Below are 16,617 nucleotides of genomic sequence, written 5' to 3'. Positions count from 1 at the left end.
ATGGGGATCACTAGCTACTTCATGGCAAGCATACCTCGTGCACAGCATGTGCTTTTACATGCCAGCTCAGAGAAACGCCCTAAGTTATTAACACAGAAAGAGTGTGCCAGCCCCATGGAGTGCAGGTAGACACGATCTTGCTTTGCCTACATCTTGAGACAGCTCCAATGCAAAAGCTTCCCAGTTGCATTAGCAAAACCCTGTGTCGTGATACTGAGCTGCTGAGCGTTGCACTGATGTGGTTGTGAAGTTCCTTGTTCAAAGCTTGTTTGTAGCCTGCCCGTTCAGTGCATGGGCAGGGCAGGATCACCTCTGCTGGCAACCAGCCATTTGACTACCCGGCCACCTGGGCATGTGATTGCCATTGAACCACACTCACATTCACCGGCACTTGCAGTCAACAGAAAATTTCCCTTAAACAAATTGAGGGATGTGGTCTTCATCCCTGTGTGTGAGGGGGGCTGTACAGCACCATAGTGAAGAGGAAAGGACAATGGGGTTTAGAGCTCCTTCCTGAGCTGAAATTGAGAAGCTCTGAACAGTTCCCCTCTCCTCCCTCTGTGTTGGGCCCAGGAACACCCTCCTACCCTTCAAGAAGTTCTGCCTCCACAGGATTAGTCCCCTCTTAAACCTTGCTGTAGTGCTGGTACCACTTGCATTTCCAGAGCAGGATTACAGATCCACTGTGAATTTAAGCCTTACCTCAAGGCTGAAGCCAACCAGGACATCCCCACAGCCTGGACCAACCTTGGTGGTCCCGAATAGCAGCAGTTTGGCATAGGGTGGATCTCTGTATAGCTGCTTCTAGCCAACACCAGTAACAACAACAGTGGAGATAGGACAGCCAAATGTCAGATCATGAAGTAGATACCTCGTAAAGTTCCCAGAAAACCAAAATATTTTGTTTAGAAACTTTTGTGGTTGGGGCTAGCAGGAAAACAAAAGTCTGTGAACAGGAGTATTTGGTTAGTTCTCTTCTGCTGTTGTGAACGTTTACTTTCATCTGACTGTATTACATGGTTTTTTCTGATGTTTTCTGCAGTGCTGGTGTTGGCAGAACTGGTACCTACATTGTGATAGACAGTATGCTGCAACAGATAAAAGACAAAAGCACAGTTAATGTCCTGGGTTTCCTGAAACATATCAGGACACAGCGCAACTACCTCGTCCAGACAGAGGTAAAGATTGCAGCGGGGTTGAATTTAAAGCCATGCTCATTTTTATGTTGTAATCAAAAAGAAAATGGATGTTTCAGTTACACCCCTGTAAAAATGGAATATATCACCAAGCATTTTTTTGCACTGAAATGTCTCTCTTTTTCTAGACCAGAAACTTTAGATTTTGCTTTCAACTTACTCAGAGTTGTACGTGCTACACTTGTAAATGTTTATTCTGGATTTGGCAGTATTTGCATGGGTGGTTTGTTACGTACACCCTTTCCTTTAGTGTGCTCTACCCCTCAGTTAAAGCCAGCTGTTTAGTTTATTCCAAGCGCCTACGTGACATGCTGTTGTTTTTCTAGGAGCAGTACATTTTTATTCATGATGCCTTGTTGGAAGCCATCCTTGGGAAGGAGACTGAAGTATCTGCAAACCAGCTGCATAGTTACGTTAACAGCATCCTCATACCTGGCATAGGAGGGAAGACGCGACTAGAAAAACAGTTCAAGGTAGGGCTTATCACTGCCATCCAGAGGGACTTAATTTCCCTCCTCTCTTTTGTATGGCTTGTCTTCACTGTTGGTTGTCATAGATAAGGAACCAAACCAGAACACTTGCTTAGCACAGCTTAGCATGTTGAGAAGTGCAGTCCTCAACAGTCTTAGCTACACCACTGGAAATCAGCACTAACACTCTGGAAGTCAGAGGTGAGGAGAGGAACATGGACACTGGTTTGGAGTGTGCTGCTGGTCTCCCTGTTCCCAAGGGGCTCAGATGTTCCTGAGTCTGTGGTCAGCTTGGCTGAAAGTCTTCCTCCAACTGTGGCTCTCATGCGTATATCTGGAGAAAGCCATGAAAGGAGGTTCTTGGCACCACCTGCTATTTCAGCACTGTAGATAAAGAATTAAAAATGTTTAAAGACCAGGAAACACAATATGCCTTTCTTATTGCTAATAACTACGCTTGCTGCTTTTCCCTGCTATGTCATAGCTGCTTTCATCCTGGCCAAAGTTAATTTTTTTTTCCCAGATCTTCTATTTGAATGACTGCATTTTGTTTGAACGCATTTAAAAATATTTTGTCAGACTATGTATCATAAGAAGATTATACAGGACACCTGTTTTCACAGTGAAACTCACTCAATTAATAACTACCCAAGGAACCGAAACTGTTAAATTATGCCACGTGCCAAGCTATTCAAAAAATGAACAGGCTCTTCTCTGAATTCACTGGTAGAAATCGCAACACTTCTCCATCAGTCAAGACATTCCAGATGCTTAATTACTAAATTAAAGAAACAAGTGCAAGTGCACAAACACGCACACAAAATGCAGCAGGAGAAAAAGACTTCTTATTAAAAAAGTGTTGCACTTTTGCAAACAATACTAAATTATGTGTATAAAGATGTTTTCTGATGACTTGTGGCAAAATTTCAAAACCTTAAGTGCCATTTTCAGAAATTACTTTCTCTGCCAACGTTGCACAGATATTTAGAGACCCCATAACTTCTAATGGGGCTTATGCCAGTACATAGATGAGTTGAGTGCTATTTTGTTTAGAGTGTATTTGAAACTGGGACGTGACCAGCAGCAATTATTAAATCTTCCTCTGTGCCGCTACCACAGAGCTGGCAGAAAATAACTTGTGCTCATGCCCTGGTACAGTAGTTTACATTCAACCATCTTAGAGTAAAATTACGCTGAGTAATGAGTTGCTAGTGCAGGAGATGAAAAAGCCACCTTCACTCCGTTTGCTCTGGTAGTTTCCCCATACGCTGGGGGAATATTCAAATACAAATCTGCCTCCCTGATTTCTCTTTGTGCCTCTTAGCAGCTGAGAACGAACTTGGCAGACCAGAGAATGTAACCCATGGCCTCAGATTTCAGATGCCGGTGTGGTGTGTTCCACAAAGGCCTGGCAGAAAAAGACATTCTGCGGGAATGATCTGGCTTTTATTTTAGAAGAAAACATAAAAGTTTTGTTGTTGTTTGATTTTGCTAGCTTTTCTTCCTTGAGACCTGCTTCTGACTGAACATATCTACAAGTGTTTGATATGTATTCTCAAAGATAACTAAACGTGGTGTTCTGTGAAAATACATTTTGATGGAACTTCATTTTCAGGATGTTTCGAAGCTGAGAGCTGTGGAGATCTTTTTATCCATTAAACATGTTGTATGAAAAGGATGGTTTCCATTGGCATCTTGAGTACTTCAAACAAGTTTAACAATGCAGTTTATTCTTCTACTGATGCATCTTCGTAGGAGTTGGCAAAGAAACCTCCTCTCTTCATTTAGAGCGCTATGAGGACTGACTTAGTGCTTTATTCTCTTTCAGCTGGTTACACAGTGTAATGCAAAATACGTGGAATGCTTCAGTGCTCAGAAAGACTGCAACAAAGAGAAGAACAGGAACTCATCAGTCGTGCCGTGTAAGATCACATCTTCGGTTTGATTACTGCCTAGTATAACTTTTTGTACTGAATTCTCCCGGTGTTATGCATGAAAAGGCATAGCCACTAGGAAGGAGAAATGTAATCTTTTGTTCAGACCAAGCTGTCTTGTCTTTCAGAATTACCCTGATGAAACTGAACAAAAGAAAATAGTTAGTGTCAGCCAGATGTGCTGTCCAAGTGAACTGTTAATTTTAAGTGCTTAAGAATTTGAATAATTAGGTAGGGGATAAATCCATGGAATACTGAGAGAATTACTTTGATATGGCTCTCAGCTCAGGTGAGATCTCCCAGTGTGATTGGCACAAGTTGTTTGTAATTCAGCTACTGCACTCAATTTTTGCGTGTGAGCCATCCCCCAGATTTGAGGGTGTTTAGTGCCCAAGGCCACAGTTTCACAGTCATTAACATGGCATCTGTGCATGGTTGCAAGCAGTATGAATTTGCACCAGACCAAGCATGAGCACAACATCATTCCCATCACGGTACCCAGAGTACAGGACCTTCAGGACAGATGATAGCCAAGCCAGCACAAAGTAATAATGGCACAGATACGGTCCATCATGAAGTTTGTTAATAAAAAGGGAAGTCATCGGGATATATCTTAAAAACAAATGTGAACAGGGCAGAAATAGTCTATAACACTTTGCACTTTGTGTTGTGCAGCTGCAGCGATTTTGGTTTGGCACTAGGAGCCTGTCAGTTGGTTTGAGGATGTTGTTGAACCCAGCCCTCAAACACGGAGGAGAGTAGATCTGCTGAAGAACACACACAACCTTCTGGGTGGTTACCCGTTAGGGAAGGGTTTTGTCTCTGGAGGTAATCTTACCCTCCAGCTCGGAGGAGTGAGTGATGGTAGTGCTACGGAGTGGTAGGGAAAACAAAATAAATCAGTTGGGTTTGTGTGCTGCTGGAGACAAATGGAACACTACAGTCAAGAATTACCTGAAATCCCCTGTTATCACTGCATATACTGTTATTTGGTAATTCAGCCTGCTGTGAAAATCTTTGCTATAGTAAAATTTGATTCCTGAAATTACTTTGTCCTTGTGGGAATATTGTGCAACATTCTCTTTTATATCCTGTGTTAGCAGGCAATGCTTTAACGCAGTTAAAGTGCTGGCCTGCTCCTACGGGAGATGGGAGCTGCACACTGTTTGGTTTGTTAACGTCTGAGAAAGCCTTACTTTCTGCATTGTGCCATGACCAGACTTTGATCTTTTTTTTTTTTTCCTTCCCTCTCTCTGTTTTTTAATCTTATAGCTGAGCGTGCTAGAGTGGGCTTGGCGCCGCTGCCTGGAATGAAGGGAACAGATTACATTAATGCCTCTTATATCATGGTGAGGAAGCCAACACCTAATTACAAAGTAAAATCAATTCTAAGGTGCTAAATACCAGATGCCTGTAATTGTCTTAATTCCGTATGTAATGGCTGTGTATTAGCAGATGAGATTTTAACACCTTCCCCATAATGTAAAGCTATTAACTGTGGTTTATTAAAGATTGTTGCCTAAAAAAATTAAATACAAGATGCATTTAGATGGAATGTGTATTTCCATGAAATACAGTCAAATAAATTCTGGGATTTAGAGTAAATGAAAACAACAGGGACTCTGTAGAATGGAAATGGAGTTATAAAATTACAGTCTGTGTGAAAATATTGTGGAATAAAATGAAACAGGGTCATTATGTGTCCCCAAAGATTAAATTAATGCTTTAAAAGTGCTGGAAGGCAGTAAGTAACTGTGTGGTTTGTTTTGCTGCAAAAGGGCTACTACAGGAGTAACGAGTTCATCATAACCCAACATCCGCTGCCACATACGACTAAAGATTTCTGGCGAATGATCTGGGATCACAATGCACAGATCATCGTCATGCTGCCGGACAACCAGAGCCTGGTGAGTTACACGCATCCTTCCCTGCGCTGTACCGCCATCACTGAGACAAGCAGGGCACCAGCGTAGGGGCACCCAGTTACACGCTCTGGCTATTTTCTGGTTGAAAGCAAAAGCCAGCTTTTGAGCCGCCATCTCAAACTTTGCCATAAGCCTGTTACAAAAACACAAATTCTGAGATGTGAGGTGTGGATTTTTGCTCTCTGTTTCTGCCCTCACCCCTGGGAAACACATCCTGAGCTGGACGGGCCATGGTGCTCAGAGGCAGCATGCTGGTGATGATGACCTCTGCAAAGCTCCTGAGGGCTGCCTGGCTGGTGGGGTGCAAGGCGCTGAGGTTACTGGGTGGCCAGGGCCATGGGTAAGGACTTTGAGAGGAGCAGAAACACGAAGCAGGGACGGTAGGATAGTTGCTCGTTTGCCCTGGGTGCTTAAGGCTCAGGCCATGCAAGACTGTGGCTGTGGAAGATTACAAATGTTATTTTTGATGAAAGTAAAAAGCAAACGTGTATGTTAATTTAAGTGGAAATAATGAGACAGAGAGAGAAGGAGATGCAGGTGAAGTGCTAATCACTACGTCCAGATTTACTAGCACATCTCAAGAGGGTGCGTTGAAAAGGATTCAGAACTAAATGGTTCGGTTTTTCATGCACGCATCACCGAGGTGAATAGACGATTGTAGCTGAGAGTGGGAGAGAAACCACCTTCATTACAGTGGGAAAATAGCAGTCATAAGGGGCTACTAAAGAGGCAGCAGTCGATACGCTTCCCATGTGCGGCGTGATGAAAGGAATTGCAGGCGCTGCAAGGCGAAGAGCCTTCAGAGAAATCCAATCGAATCAGAAAGCGCTAATGAAATGAAAGTGTGTCGGGAGGAAATGAAGAGGCTGATCTTGTCTTTACAAGTATATGAAACAGCTCTGCAGAACAGTAGTGATTAAAGGGTGAAGGAGGAACGCTGGACTCTGCCACATCCTTTGCAAGGATGCCTGGTCCCTGCTCTCACCCTCACCATTGCGAGGGTGGAGGTTGGTCAGCAGGGCAGTAGCATCCCTGCTCGGCTCAGTGTTGGGTGTGGGTTGGTGGTGGCACGAGACTGAGACTGCCTCAAGGCGCTGAATGTGTAATGCCAAAGGACGAGATGGTAATGCACACTACTGCTGCACAAGGACCTGTCACTTGGCAAGACAGGTCGCTTCCCCGGCGTTCAGCAATATTACGATGCTTGCTGGCGTCTCTGCACACTGAGGGCAGAATTTTCAAAGCGCTGAGAGGACTTAGGACCTGAACTCCCATTTTCAGAATAAACATTTAAGGCCCAAATCTCACCAGTATCTTGGACATCATGTGCATCCAGGCCCACAGAAATAAGCCTGGTTTTAGAGACATGCTCATGGCTGCAGTGGGATGAAGTGGACTCATAGCTCATGTTTTCTCAAGAGTAGCAGTGCCACGCGTGCTGACAGGGTAGCTTCTGTGATTAAGCTGCAGGGACAGTAGATCCCTGAAGCCAGGAGGAGAAACAAGCTTTGCATGTATGTCATGACGGAGCCTAATGTCTTTTCTCTGCAGTTAATTAGGAATGCACAGTTATTTTTTAACAAATAGCTTTGATGGTGTTTTATCTACACCCTGTCAATCAGGCTACTTCAGCACTGAGCTTCTTCCACCATTCACAGTCTCACTAAGATTTTATCATGTCCCTTCAGTAGAGGAGTTTTGCTGGAGAGTTTGCATTCAGTTAAGCCAGTGGTTTTTTAAGGCTAAAAATATTTGGGTTTCTTCCTTTCTCCTCGCTTCTCCTCTCACTCCTAAAAATTCAACCCCTACATAAGTATCCATCAGTTTTCTACCTAGACCTGATCCACAGACCTTCTACTGATACCCTCGAGTTTTGGATTAGACCACAATAAATAAAAATTAGAAATAATAAGCAATTAATTTTTAAAAGTCAATGAGTTTTTTCTAAACAGATATCTAACTTTCATGCAAAACTGTGTAGGCAGGAGGTAATAAAGCCTGGGATGCAATGCAAAGGTTAAGTATGAGTGAGCTCAGATAACCATTTCCCTATGAAACCAATTAAAAAGCAGACATTACCTGTCTGGATCTGGCAGGCTTACTGCCTGCTGTAATAGTAAATCTGTTTTACACAGAAATGGTTTTTGAAGGTCAGCTCCTGATCATCTCTATTTATCAAACCAATTTTTTGATCCACTGGATTTCTCAGTCACACACAAGGTATCTGGAAGGCTGCAGTAGTGTGTTGTTTCATTCCTCCAGGCAGAAGATGAGTTTGTGTACTGGCCAAGTCGCGAGGAATCCATGAACTGTGAGGCCTTTACTGTGACCCTTATCAGCAAAGACAGACTGTGCCTCTCTAATGAAGAGCAGATTATCATCCATGACTTTATCCTTGAAGCTACCCAGGTAAAATCTCCAAATGCACGTCTTGGCTTTTCCCAAAAATGTTATTGATGTCATTTAAATATGGCAGAAGAAATGTTCAGAAACCGTTTTGAAAATGATTTATTTGTAAATGCATGTGCATGCACATTGCTCACAGGGAAAAGGTATTCTCCTTGGCTCCTTCTCCCTCTCACATCTTCTACTTCCAGGTAGATTCCTCTAGCTAGTGAGACCGTAGTATTAATTGTTTGTCTTATTTGAAAGTGAAGGCATTGGGTTTTCACTTCGAAATCATACAAGTAGATTGAATTATACATTGTAAAGTACACTGAGATTTATTGTCCTATTTCTGCTTACAAAATTCAGCATTTATAGTTTCATTGTTTGGGGGTCTTAATTAAGGGGGTTTACTTAAGCGCATTTCTTTTGAGCTATAAACCTGCCTCTAGTTTGCTATCAAGTTTGCAGCTGGATTTTGCTGCAAAACATTAGTTTGCCAGCCCTTTTAAATTTGAATTCATTGGTTGCTCTTGTTTAGCTTTTAAGCTGTAAGGGCTCTGAGAGAAGGTTTACATGGATATAAGCCCTGAACTCAAATACAAAATCTGACAGTTAAACATTTTGTGGAAAGTTGCATTATTTTAGCGTATTCATGGTTACAGAGACGCTAGAGCTGTGCGTCCGTCTTCTTCATTCTATATAAGCTCTTTGGAAGAAGAAGGTGGCTCTTCAGTTTGTAGTGAGACTCTTCCCTCTTTCTACCTGGAGTGGATAAATGTGAAACTAAAGTAGCTAATGCCCAGGCTGGTTTTTCATTGCAGGATGACTACGTTCTGGAAGTCCGCCACTTTCAGTGTCCTAAATGGCCAAACCCAGATGCTCCCATAAGCAGTACCTTTGAACTTATCAATGTAATCAAGGAAGAGGCCTTAACAAGGGATGGCCCCACCATAGTTCATGATGAGTATGTCATCTCTTTTCTCCCATTTATGTGCAAGTTGTACAAGGAGTTACTCAGCTACAGGACGCTTGTTAGGATTGATGTCCGTTCTTGCATGGAGTGGATGAGGTTTAGTGGTTTAGGGAACAGGATCAGAATATTTAAACTTCCAGGGATGAGGTTTCAGTTGGCATCTGAGGCCAAATATGTTTTGCTTGGTGTCGTTTTTCTGTTGGTTACAGTCTTAGGTGGACTTAGAAAGTGAAGCTGTGTTTGCTTCATAATCATTTTGAGTTCTTCTGCATCTGGAATTATCCCAAACAAATTCTCCAACCTGTTTCAGAACTCAGCAGGGCCCTGGTTTAGATAAGGCTCTGAGCAACCCAATATGGGATTACAGAAACTGTTTTCAAAACAGCCCTGAGCTGCTGTCTAACAGCTCAGGTTTAATGTGCCATGTAAGACAGAACAAGCTCAGCTCAGCTGTGTCTCAGGACGACCAGTAGAAGTATCTCGTGACAAAGGCACCAGGTTTTCTGAGAGCAGATTTATTTTTCCTCCTTGTGCTTCCCCAAAAACACTCCAAGGGGCCCATATGGTGCCAAGTGGGAGGGAGGGAGCCCGCTAACACAGGGCTAGCATGCCCCAACACTTTTCTCTCTTTGTAGTGCAGAGGAGAGCATTGTCTTGCCAGCTATGCTTGAATGCCCAATTATAAAGGGTGCTAAATATTGCATCGTGTATCATTGCTTTGCACACATTATGGAGCTGCAAAATACCATTATAGTGAAGCTGGAGCCTGAGTCTAACACGATCTCTTTGGAGGGACTGTTTCCTGACAGGCAGAGTGCTTCCTGGAGTCATTCTGCCATTAAAATCCCAAGGAAGCCCAATTTCTGACACTGCTTGAGTTGCCCTTAGAGCGAACACTGAGCCAGTGTAGACGACTGCTACACCTGCAACCCCCCTGTGCTTGAGTCCATTAGACCTTTTATGATTGCTACAAAACAGAGTTAGTGGGAAAGTCTTGGAAATCTTCACCTTTTGTGCAAAAACGTTACCATGTTCTGGTATTTCAGTGGTCAGATCAGCCTTTGTGCCGATGTGCAATCGTGTGCTGGTATCTGCCATTGCTGAAAGAGTTTTCACTTCACTTCGGTGCGTTGCTGCTGCAACAGGTTTTTCCCAACTGACTCCTGCAAATGGTGCCTTGGGCTGCAGCAAGTAGTTTTTCTCCCACCATCCCCTGCCTTGCTAATGCACAGTGTAAGCTCTGTTGCCTTTTGCCAGCATTGATTTATTCCAGGCTAGTTTTAATATTCATGCTTTGGGTAGTCTGAAGTGAGGTTTTGCTACTCTTGCAGTATTTAAGATTATGTTTTACAAAATTAGAACCGTTATTGATTTGGGCATTTCATGCTAGACCAAAAAAAAAAAAAAAAATCAAAATCGCATTTCTAACAGTGCTGAGTCATTCTTTCTGTAAATTGCTTTTTTGGTTTATTTGTCATATTCAATGATTTTATTTTTATGCCTAATACATAATGTGGATTCTGCTTTTCACTGGAGCCTAAGCAAATGTAGCTGAAAATGAAAATTTCCCTTTACTACATGCAACAACTATATCAACTAATCCACTAATAATTACAACTGCAGATTAATTCCAAATATATGAATTTGCAGATACTAAATGCATGTGGTACTTAGGAAGTACATAGTGGGATGAACTTGATAGCAACGTTTCAAAGAAGTTCAGAAATTCTAACTTGAGACAGTTGTCAAGATTTTTAAATATAACTGCCCATATGTAGGCAACTAGATAAAGATTTGCTGCATAGTTTTCTGCAAGAAAAGCCTTCAGATTGTTGAAAGGTGGAGGTTATCAGTCCAAGTAAACATGAGACCATTAGACCCTCAGAGGCATTTAGGTGTGTCCCATCAGGGACAAGCATTGGCCACTTTGTCAGCTATCCCTGGAGATGATCAGTCACAGCCATCAGTATAGCTCTGCAGAAGCCCTGCTTCTTCTGTAGACTTTTCATCAAATATAGCAAACCTATTGTGATCTGATTTCTGTTTCCCATTTCTAGGCAAATTGAGTTTGCAAAAATCATATGAAATTAAGTCAGCATATGTCTTGGTTTCCACAGGAATGCTGTAAAAAATCCTGGTGGTAATCTTATGATACCAGATGGCATCGCAATACTTGCCGATTATTTAAGATTTCATGTACAGCTCTCCAAACAGTTTACAGAGCAAGTCAGCACCGATGTCCCCTTTTACAGGTGGGGATATTTAGATACAGACTTGCTCAAAGTCACAGAGCAAACCTATAGCAAAGCCAGGATAGCATTTCAGTGTCCTGAGAACTGGGAGAGCAGAGGACAGTTGAGGCTCCTCAGAAGCAGTTACGAGCCCCTGTTGCTTTGGATCCTTTATCCCATGCCCTGCGACTGCACACATGATTTAAGCATACCCCCAGGTTTAGCAGCAGTAAGTTTTCTACCTGACCAGTGTCTCAAGGACACATTGATTCGTGATCCTGACGAATAACCGTTGCTCAGGTTCTTATGAAATGACAGCACAGCTCGACTCTTCAGAATCCATAATGTCTCTTGGGTGCCCAACTCGGGGATGTTGCATTTAGCCTATGAATCAGACCTGAGGAGGACTTTGAGATGTGCCCCATTTACTTGTAGGCACCTCATATCCATGTTAGTTTTATATAATTGTCAGATGTGGAGGAAGGCAAAGTCTCATTTCTTTCTAATCGTTTATGTTTTGCTTGAGCTCCCACTAATGAATTTAAAATACGCTCAGCTATAATGCAGATGCTTTCAGTACATGTGGCATGTGAGAACTGATTTCAGTGTTATAGTCTCCAGGCTGGGTATTTTTAAATGGCTCACGTTCTTCTGCTGATGCAGTTCTTTGTATTGAATACTGCAGACATCCTGAGATGACTGGCGTACTGTCAAATTTCTTCTATAAATTAAAATGACTAAAAATTAGCCAGCATAAAACAAGCATTTAATAGATACAAAGATGAACTACAGTAATCAAATAAGACTATATCAATGTTTTCATGGCTCTGTGTTGGTGCCCTGGTGTGTTTCTGAGTGACTTATCATTTTGGTGTGTTTTTTCAGGTATGGAGCTGTGTCAGCGGGAACGCTATGTGCCCTTACCACTCTGTCCCAGCAGCTGGAGAATGAAATGCTGTCGATGTTTTCCAGGTGGCAAAGATGATAAATCTTATGCGGCCTGGAGTATTTACAGACATTGTAAGTCTTTAAATGGAATATAAATGGATGGTTTACAAGGTTTTCATCTGAGACCAAAAGCATGAACTAAAACACACATTCTGTACGTTATCAAGCCCTATTGCATCTGCTGCCAAGCAGAATTTGCATTTGGGCTTTTTTTGTATAGTTGTTGTGTTTTATAAACCTCAAACCCACATTGTAAGTCTCTAATTTGCAGTTGAGCTTATTTCTCATCCACTTTGGGGGCCGCTGTACAGGCAGCCCTAGCAGAGAAAGACCTTTCAGCTTGTCATCTTCCCCCTGCCAGCCCTGTAAGTTGAGCTCTGCTATTTAAACCGGGCACGTTGTGATCTGAAGGGGTGCAGCAGGGCAGGGAGAGCTGCAGGGAGATAAAGCTTCAGCAGTGGAGCCCTTCACTCAGTGCGCAGTGAGAGCAGCATCCTTGCCTCGGTGTGCCTGGCTCTGCTGGTACGCGGGAACAACCTAGGGCTCAGGTGTTGTCCTGCCCTTCTGTAGTGTTTAATAATATATCAGGAATTATATAATCTGCCCAAAACTGGAATTTTAGGTTCACAAGGTTAAGCTAGATTAACAGAGGTAATTGCTCTCTAAGTCTTTGTCTTTGCTATTGTTGTGGTTTAACCTGTCAACTAAAAACCATGCAGCTGCTCGCTCCCCCTCCCTCACCCCATGGGGAACGGGGAAGAGAATTAAAGGGGAAAAGGAAGAATCTCATGGATTGAGATAAGAACAATTTAATTATTGAAATAAAATTAAAATTAATAATGATGATAATAATAATAATAATATAAGAATATATATAATTATAATAATGTATACAAACAAATGATGCACAGTAATTTCTGTCCCAGCAAGTGATCCCAAAACAGATAAGTCTTGACTCCACAATCCCAGATGAGTGAGAGGCCCAGAGAGAGAGAGAGAGCTCCGAGAGTCCAAGAAGAGACTGAGAGAATCGCTCCAAAGAGAGATCTCAACTTCCCAGCCAGCCCTCATCTATATACTGGATGTGATGTTACATGATATGGAATATTCCATTGGCCAGTTTAAGCCTCAATCCTAAATCCAAGTTCAAATCCTAAGGGGAGTTGTGGACCCTTTATCCCAGCCATGCTCCCCCCCAGCCTGTTGTGCTCCTGCACCACTGGCAAAACCTGGGAAGCTGAAAGGTCCTTGATGTCTCAGCAGCAACTGCAAATATCAGTGCGCTACCAATGTTTTTCTCATAACAAATCCCGTACTAAATCCAAAACACAGAGCTATTCTAGCTGCTAAAAAGAAAACTAACTCTATCCCAGATGAAACCAGGGCAGCTATATGTATGCTTCTAGTAATGACTATCCATGACCTTCTCTGGAAATGCCAAATTTAAATGCCACTCATTCGTGTACACTGAAAGGATTGAAATAACATATCCTTTCTTTTCCAGGAACAGTACCAGTTTCTTTATAAGGCAATGCTGAGCTTGGTCAGCACTAAGGAAAACGGAAACGGTCCCATGACACTGGACAAAAATGGTGCTGTGATGGCCAGTGATGAATCTGATCCCGCAGAAAGCATGGAGTCTCTTGTCTAATTGGAAACCTGAAAAGGCACTTAATTTGTAGAACTTCTGAAGACTGAGTGAACTTTTTGAGGCCTTTTTTGCCAGACTCTAGGTTATACAATAACCCAATTACTTTTTTACACTGATAAAAGTTTTGATATTTATTTTTGCCATTTTATGTCTTAATGGTATCCTACTGAGCATTTGCACCTCTGTTTATTTCACACAGTGAAACGCAATTTTATCTAGTTTGCACTATATGATCAGTGTTACTGCCTATAATATTCTAATACAAGACAAGCCCTGATGTGACATTCCATGACAACAAACATGTGCTTTTTTCTGGTTTGTTTAAATGCAGTGAAGTTTTGCTAACTACAGTGACCCTCGAATCTTAAATCTTGAATGCTAGGCCAGATGGAATCTTTCTACAACAGCTACTGTACCCCTTCATACCATATTTGTTATTTTAATGATCATGTCACAGTTTTGGTAATGGTATTCTGCATTCCAGTGGAGTGGATGAGCAGTGTTCATCCTTTCTTGACAAAACGTGGCAGGTGATTATTAGCTACAGTGAAGGAGTAATAGCCTTGTGGAGCTGAAACAATTATTTCTGTATTGTTTCAAATTGCTGTTTTATACACTTACAGGCCTAAGACTTGCTTCACATGGAATATATAAATTACGTACGATATAATTATAAATTAGATGCAATTCATATGTGGGACGCAGTGATAGGTTTTGAATTTACAATTTCAAAGTTTCCCCATGTATTCAGAAAAATGTCGATTTTAGTTTTTAACCAGCCCTATGATGGGAAAGTATTTTTATTTATTCTCATCAGAGCCAATACAGTGAGAAATCGACTACAACCCAAAATCAGACCTGTTTTCAGATATGTCGAAGGTAGCAATATTTTACATTACTAAGCTATTCAATATTTTAAACACATTAATTTCCTTACTATTTCTTGAATATGACCTCACACCTAATGGTATGTTACATGATGACAGGCGTTTCTTAATTTCATAACTGTTAGATGCCATTTTTACAGGTGTGTAATTTTCATACTTTAGTGCTAAACATAAAGTACTGATCCATATTTACTGGTGAAGCAAACTAATAAAAAAACTACCTATGAAGTTACATTCTCCCTCTTTTTTTTTTGCCAGACTAATTCTTTAGCACAATCCTAGCTTATTGTGTTTTCCCTCCCACACCAATAAAATGGTTTCCCCCAGATTATAGAAATAATTGAATTACTGTTTGGAGCATTTAAGTATACATCCTCACTGGCTCCCTTTTTCCTTTGTATTTGGTTGCAGTTCAACAAGGTCCATCCTTATTTAACAAAAGAAGCAAGCACATACTTAATTCTGAAAATTAAAGCTAACTGTGTCCTTCATAGCTTGACTGAATAGGGAGGGGTTATTGAATCTGCCTTGAAAAGGAAATATGTCGTTTCAACCATCCTGACGTTTGGTATACAGTTAAAGGCACTATCCCTTATATATGGCATTAGTTTCTTTACTTTTAAATTTCAACTGCATAAACATGCGTTGTGATTTTTTCAGGACTTGTCAAAATGTTACAGCATATTTTTTCATTTAAATGTAAACCTATTAGTTTCTGCCAGTCCAGTCTTGCTGAAATATAGACCTTTGGCAAGGCAAACCCCACTTCTTTTGTTGGAGGGGAGGTCAGGGAGGAAGCTTAGCTAAGAGAAAGGTTCTGTGCATTCTCACACACAAGGAAGCCAAAAGCAGACTGCTTAAAATTATATCGAGAGTAGATATTTTGCTTCAGAACCTCAGGAGGTAACAAGCTGATACTGCCTCGCTGAGAACAGAGGAGCTATGCAAACTGGTATGTGCTAACATCTGGCCTTTTATTTTTAATAAGGGAAAGATTTCCTAGTATGGATACACTTGATTAATTCCAACACCAAAGTATTTAAGAATTCAGCAGCAACCTTTTACAGAGTCACCTTTTGCTTCTCAGTTTGTTGAATCCCTCCATACAAGTGATCCATATAAGTGCCAGTGCTGAACAGCATAATATGTCCATGGTTCCAGTGAGGAAATCCCATGTCCAGCACCAGCTAGTCCAAATAAAAAAAATGTTTCAAAAGAACGCTTTGTAGTTTGCATCCCCTTTGCACTGGGACAACCCAGCACCGAGTATCTCAGTTAATGTCTGGTAGGAGTTGAGACTGTCTCTCCAGTCGCTACAGCCCAGCAACAAGAATTGTTTAGAGTAAATTTTCATGTACTGCTGCCTGCAAGGGCTGGAAGGTTTTGCCAAGTGGTCTGCTGGCCAGTGTGCATCAGCATTAGAGGCTGGGGAGCCCCCCCCTCCCCTTGCACCCCTAGTAGAGATCCTGGCCCCAGGCAATTCCAGCTGGTAGCACAAAGGGACTCTGATGAGTTGGATCAGTTCAATCTGAAGTATTTAAGTTCCTGGGGAGGTGTAGGGAGAAGTTAAGAATTCAAACCCTGACAAGAGCTAAGTGACACAAAGATTACTGCAGGCATCAAGAGGGTTGGATTTGTTCAGTACTTTCAGCTGATTACTTTTCATTTCACTGGCATGATGGAAGATAACTGTGGTTCGTGACACACTGCCTGAATATCCTTGGTTTAATCCCTTACCTTCTCACAAGTTTTAAAAATCAATGAAAGGCACCTGTGGGGGTTGAACTTGGGTAGATGCTTTGGAAATCCATGCATTTGCATTGGCATTTTCCCACACCTGAAATACTTGCTTGGAGTTTAATCCATGGGGAAATAATTTATGCTGATGTTCTATGAGTTCTCCATGGATTTTTTTTTCTTAAAGGGGCTCAAGCTGTGTGTTAAGTGCTGTGCTGACAGTCAGATAGCCGATAGATGGTAGTGATGCATTAGGTGTGGAGCAGATGAAGCTAGG

The 16,617-nt window shown here is 41.8% G+C and overlaps 1 protein-coding gene across 1 annotated transcript in view; it reads left to right on the top strand.

Annotated features, from left to right (window-relative positions):
- PTPRG (protein tyrosine phosphatase receptor type G) overlaps positions 1-13,716 on the top strand; it is a 409,944-nt gene extending 396,228 nt beyond the window's left edge. The window contains 10 exon segments of the mRNA XM_086619000.1: positions 1,043-1,178; positions 1,523-1,669; positions 3,495-3,588; positions 4,873-4,949; positions 5,379-5,507; positions 7,788-7,934; positions 8,735-8,877; positions 12,003-12,064; positions 12,067-12,137; positions 13,570-13,716. Of these exon segments, the coding sequence (XP_086475126.1) occupies positions 1,043-1,178; positions 1,523-1,669; positions 3,495-3,588; positions 4,873-4,949; positions 5,379-5,507; positions 7,788-7,934; positions 8,735-8,877; positions 12,003-12,064; positions 12,067-12,137; positions 13,570-13,716 (1,153 nt within the window).
- Positions 13,717-16,617: the final 2,901 nt, after the last annotated feature.

The sequence above is a fragment of the Tauraco erythrolophus genome, chromosome 12 (genome assembly GCF_009769465.1).
Source record: "Tauraco erythrolophus isolate bTauEry1 chromosome 12, bTauEry1.pri, whole genome shotgun sequence".
Lineage (NCBI taxonomy): Eukaryota > Metazoa > Chordata > Aves > Musophagiformes > Musophagidae > Tauraco > Tauraco erythrolophus.
Note: the sequence above shows the minus strand (reverse complement) of the source record. Positions and strands in the feature narration are given on the sequence as shown.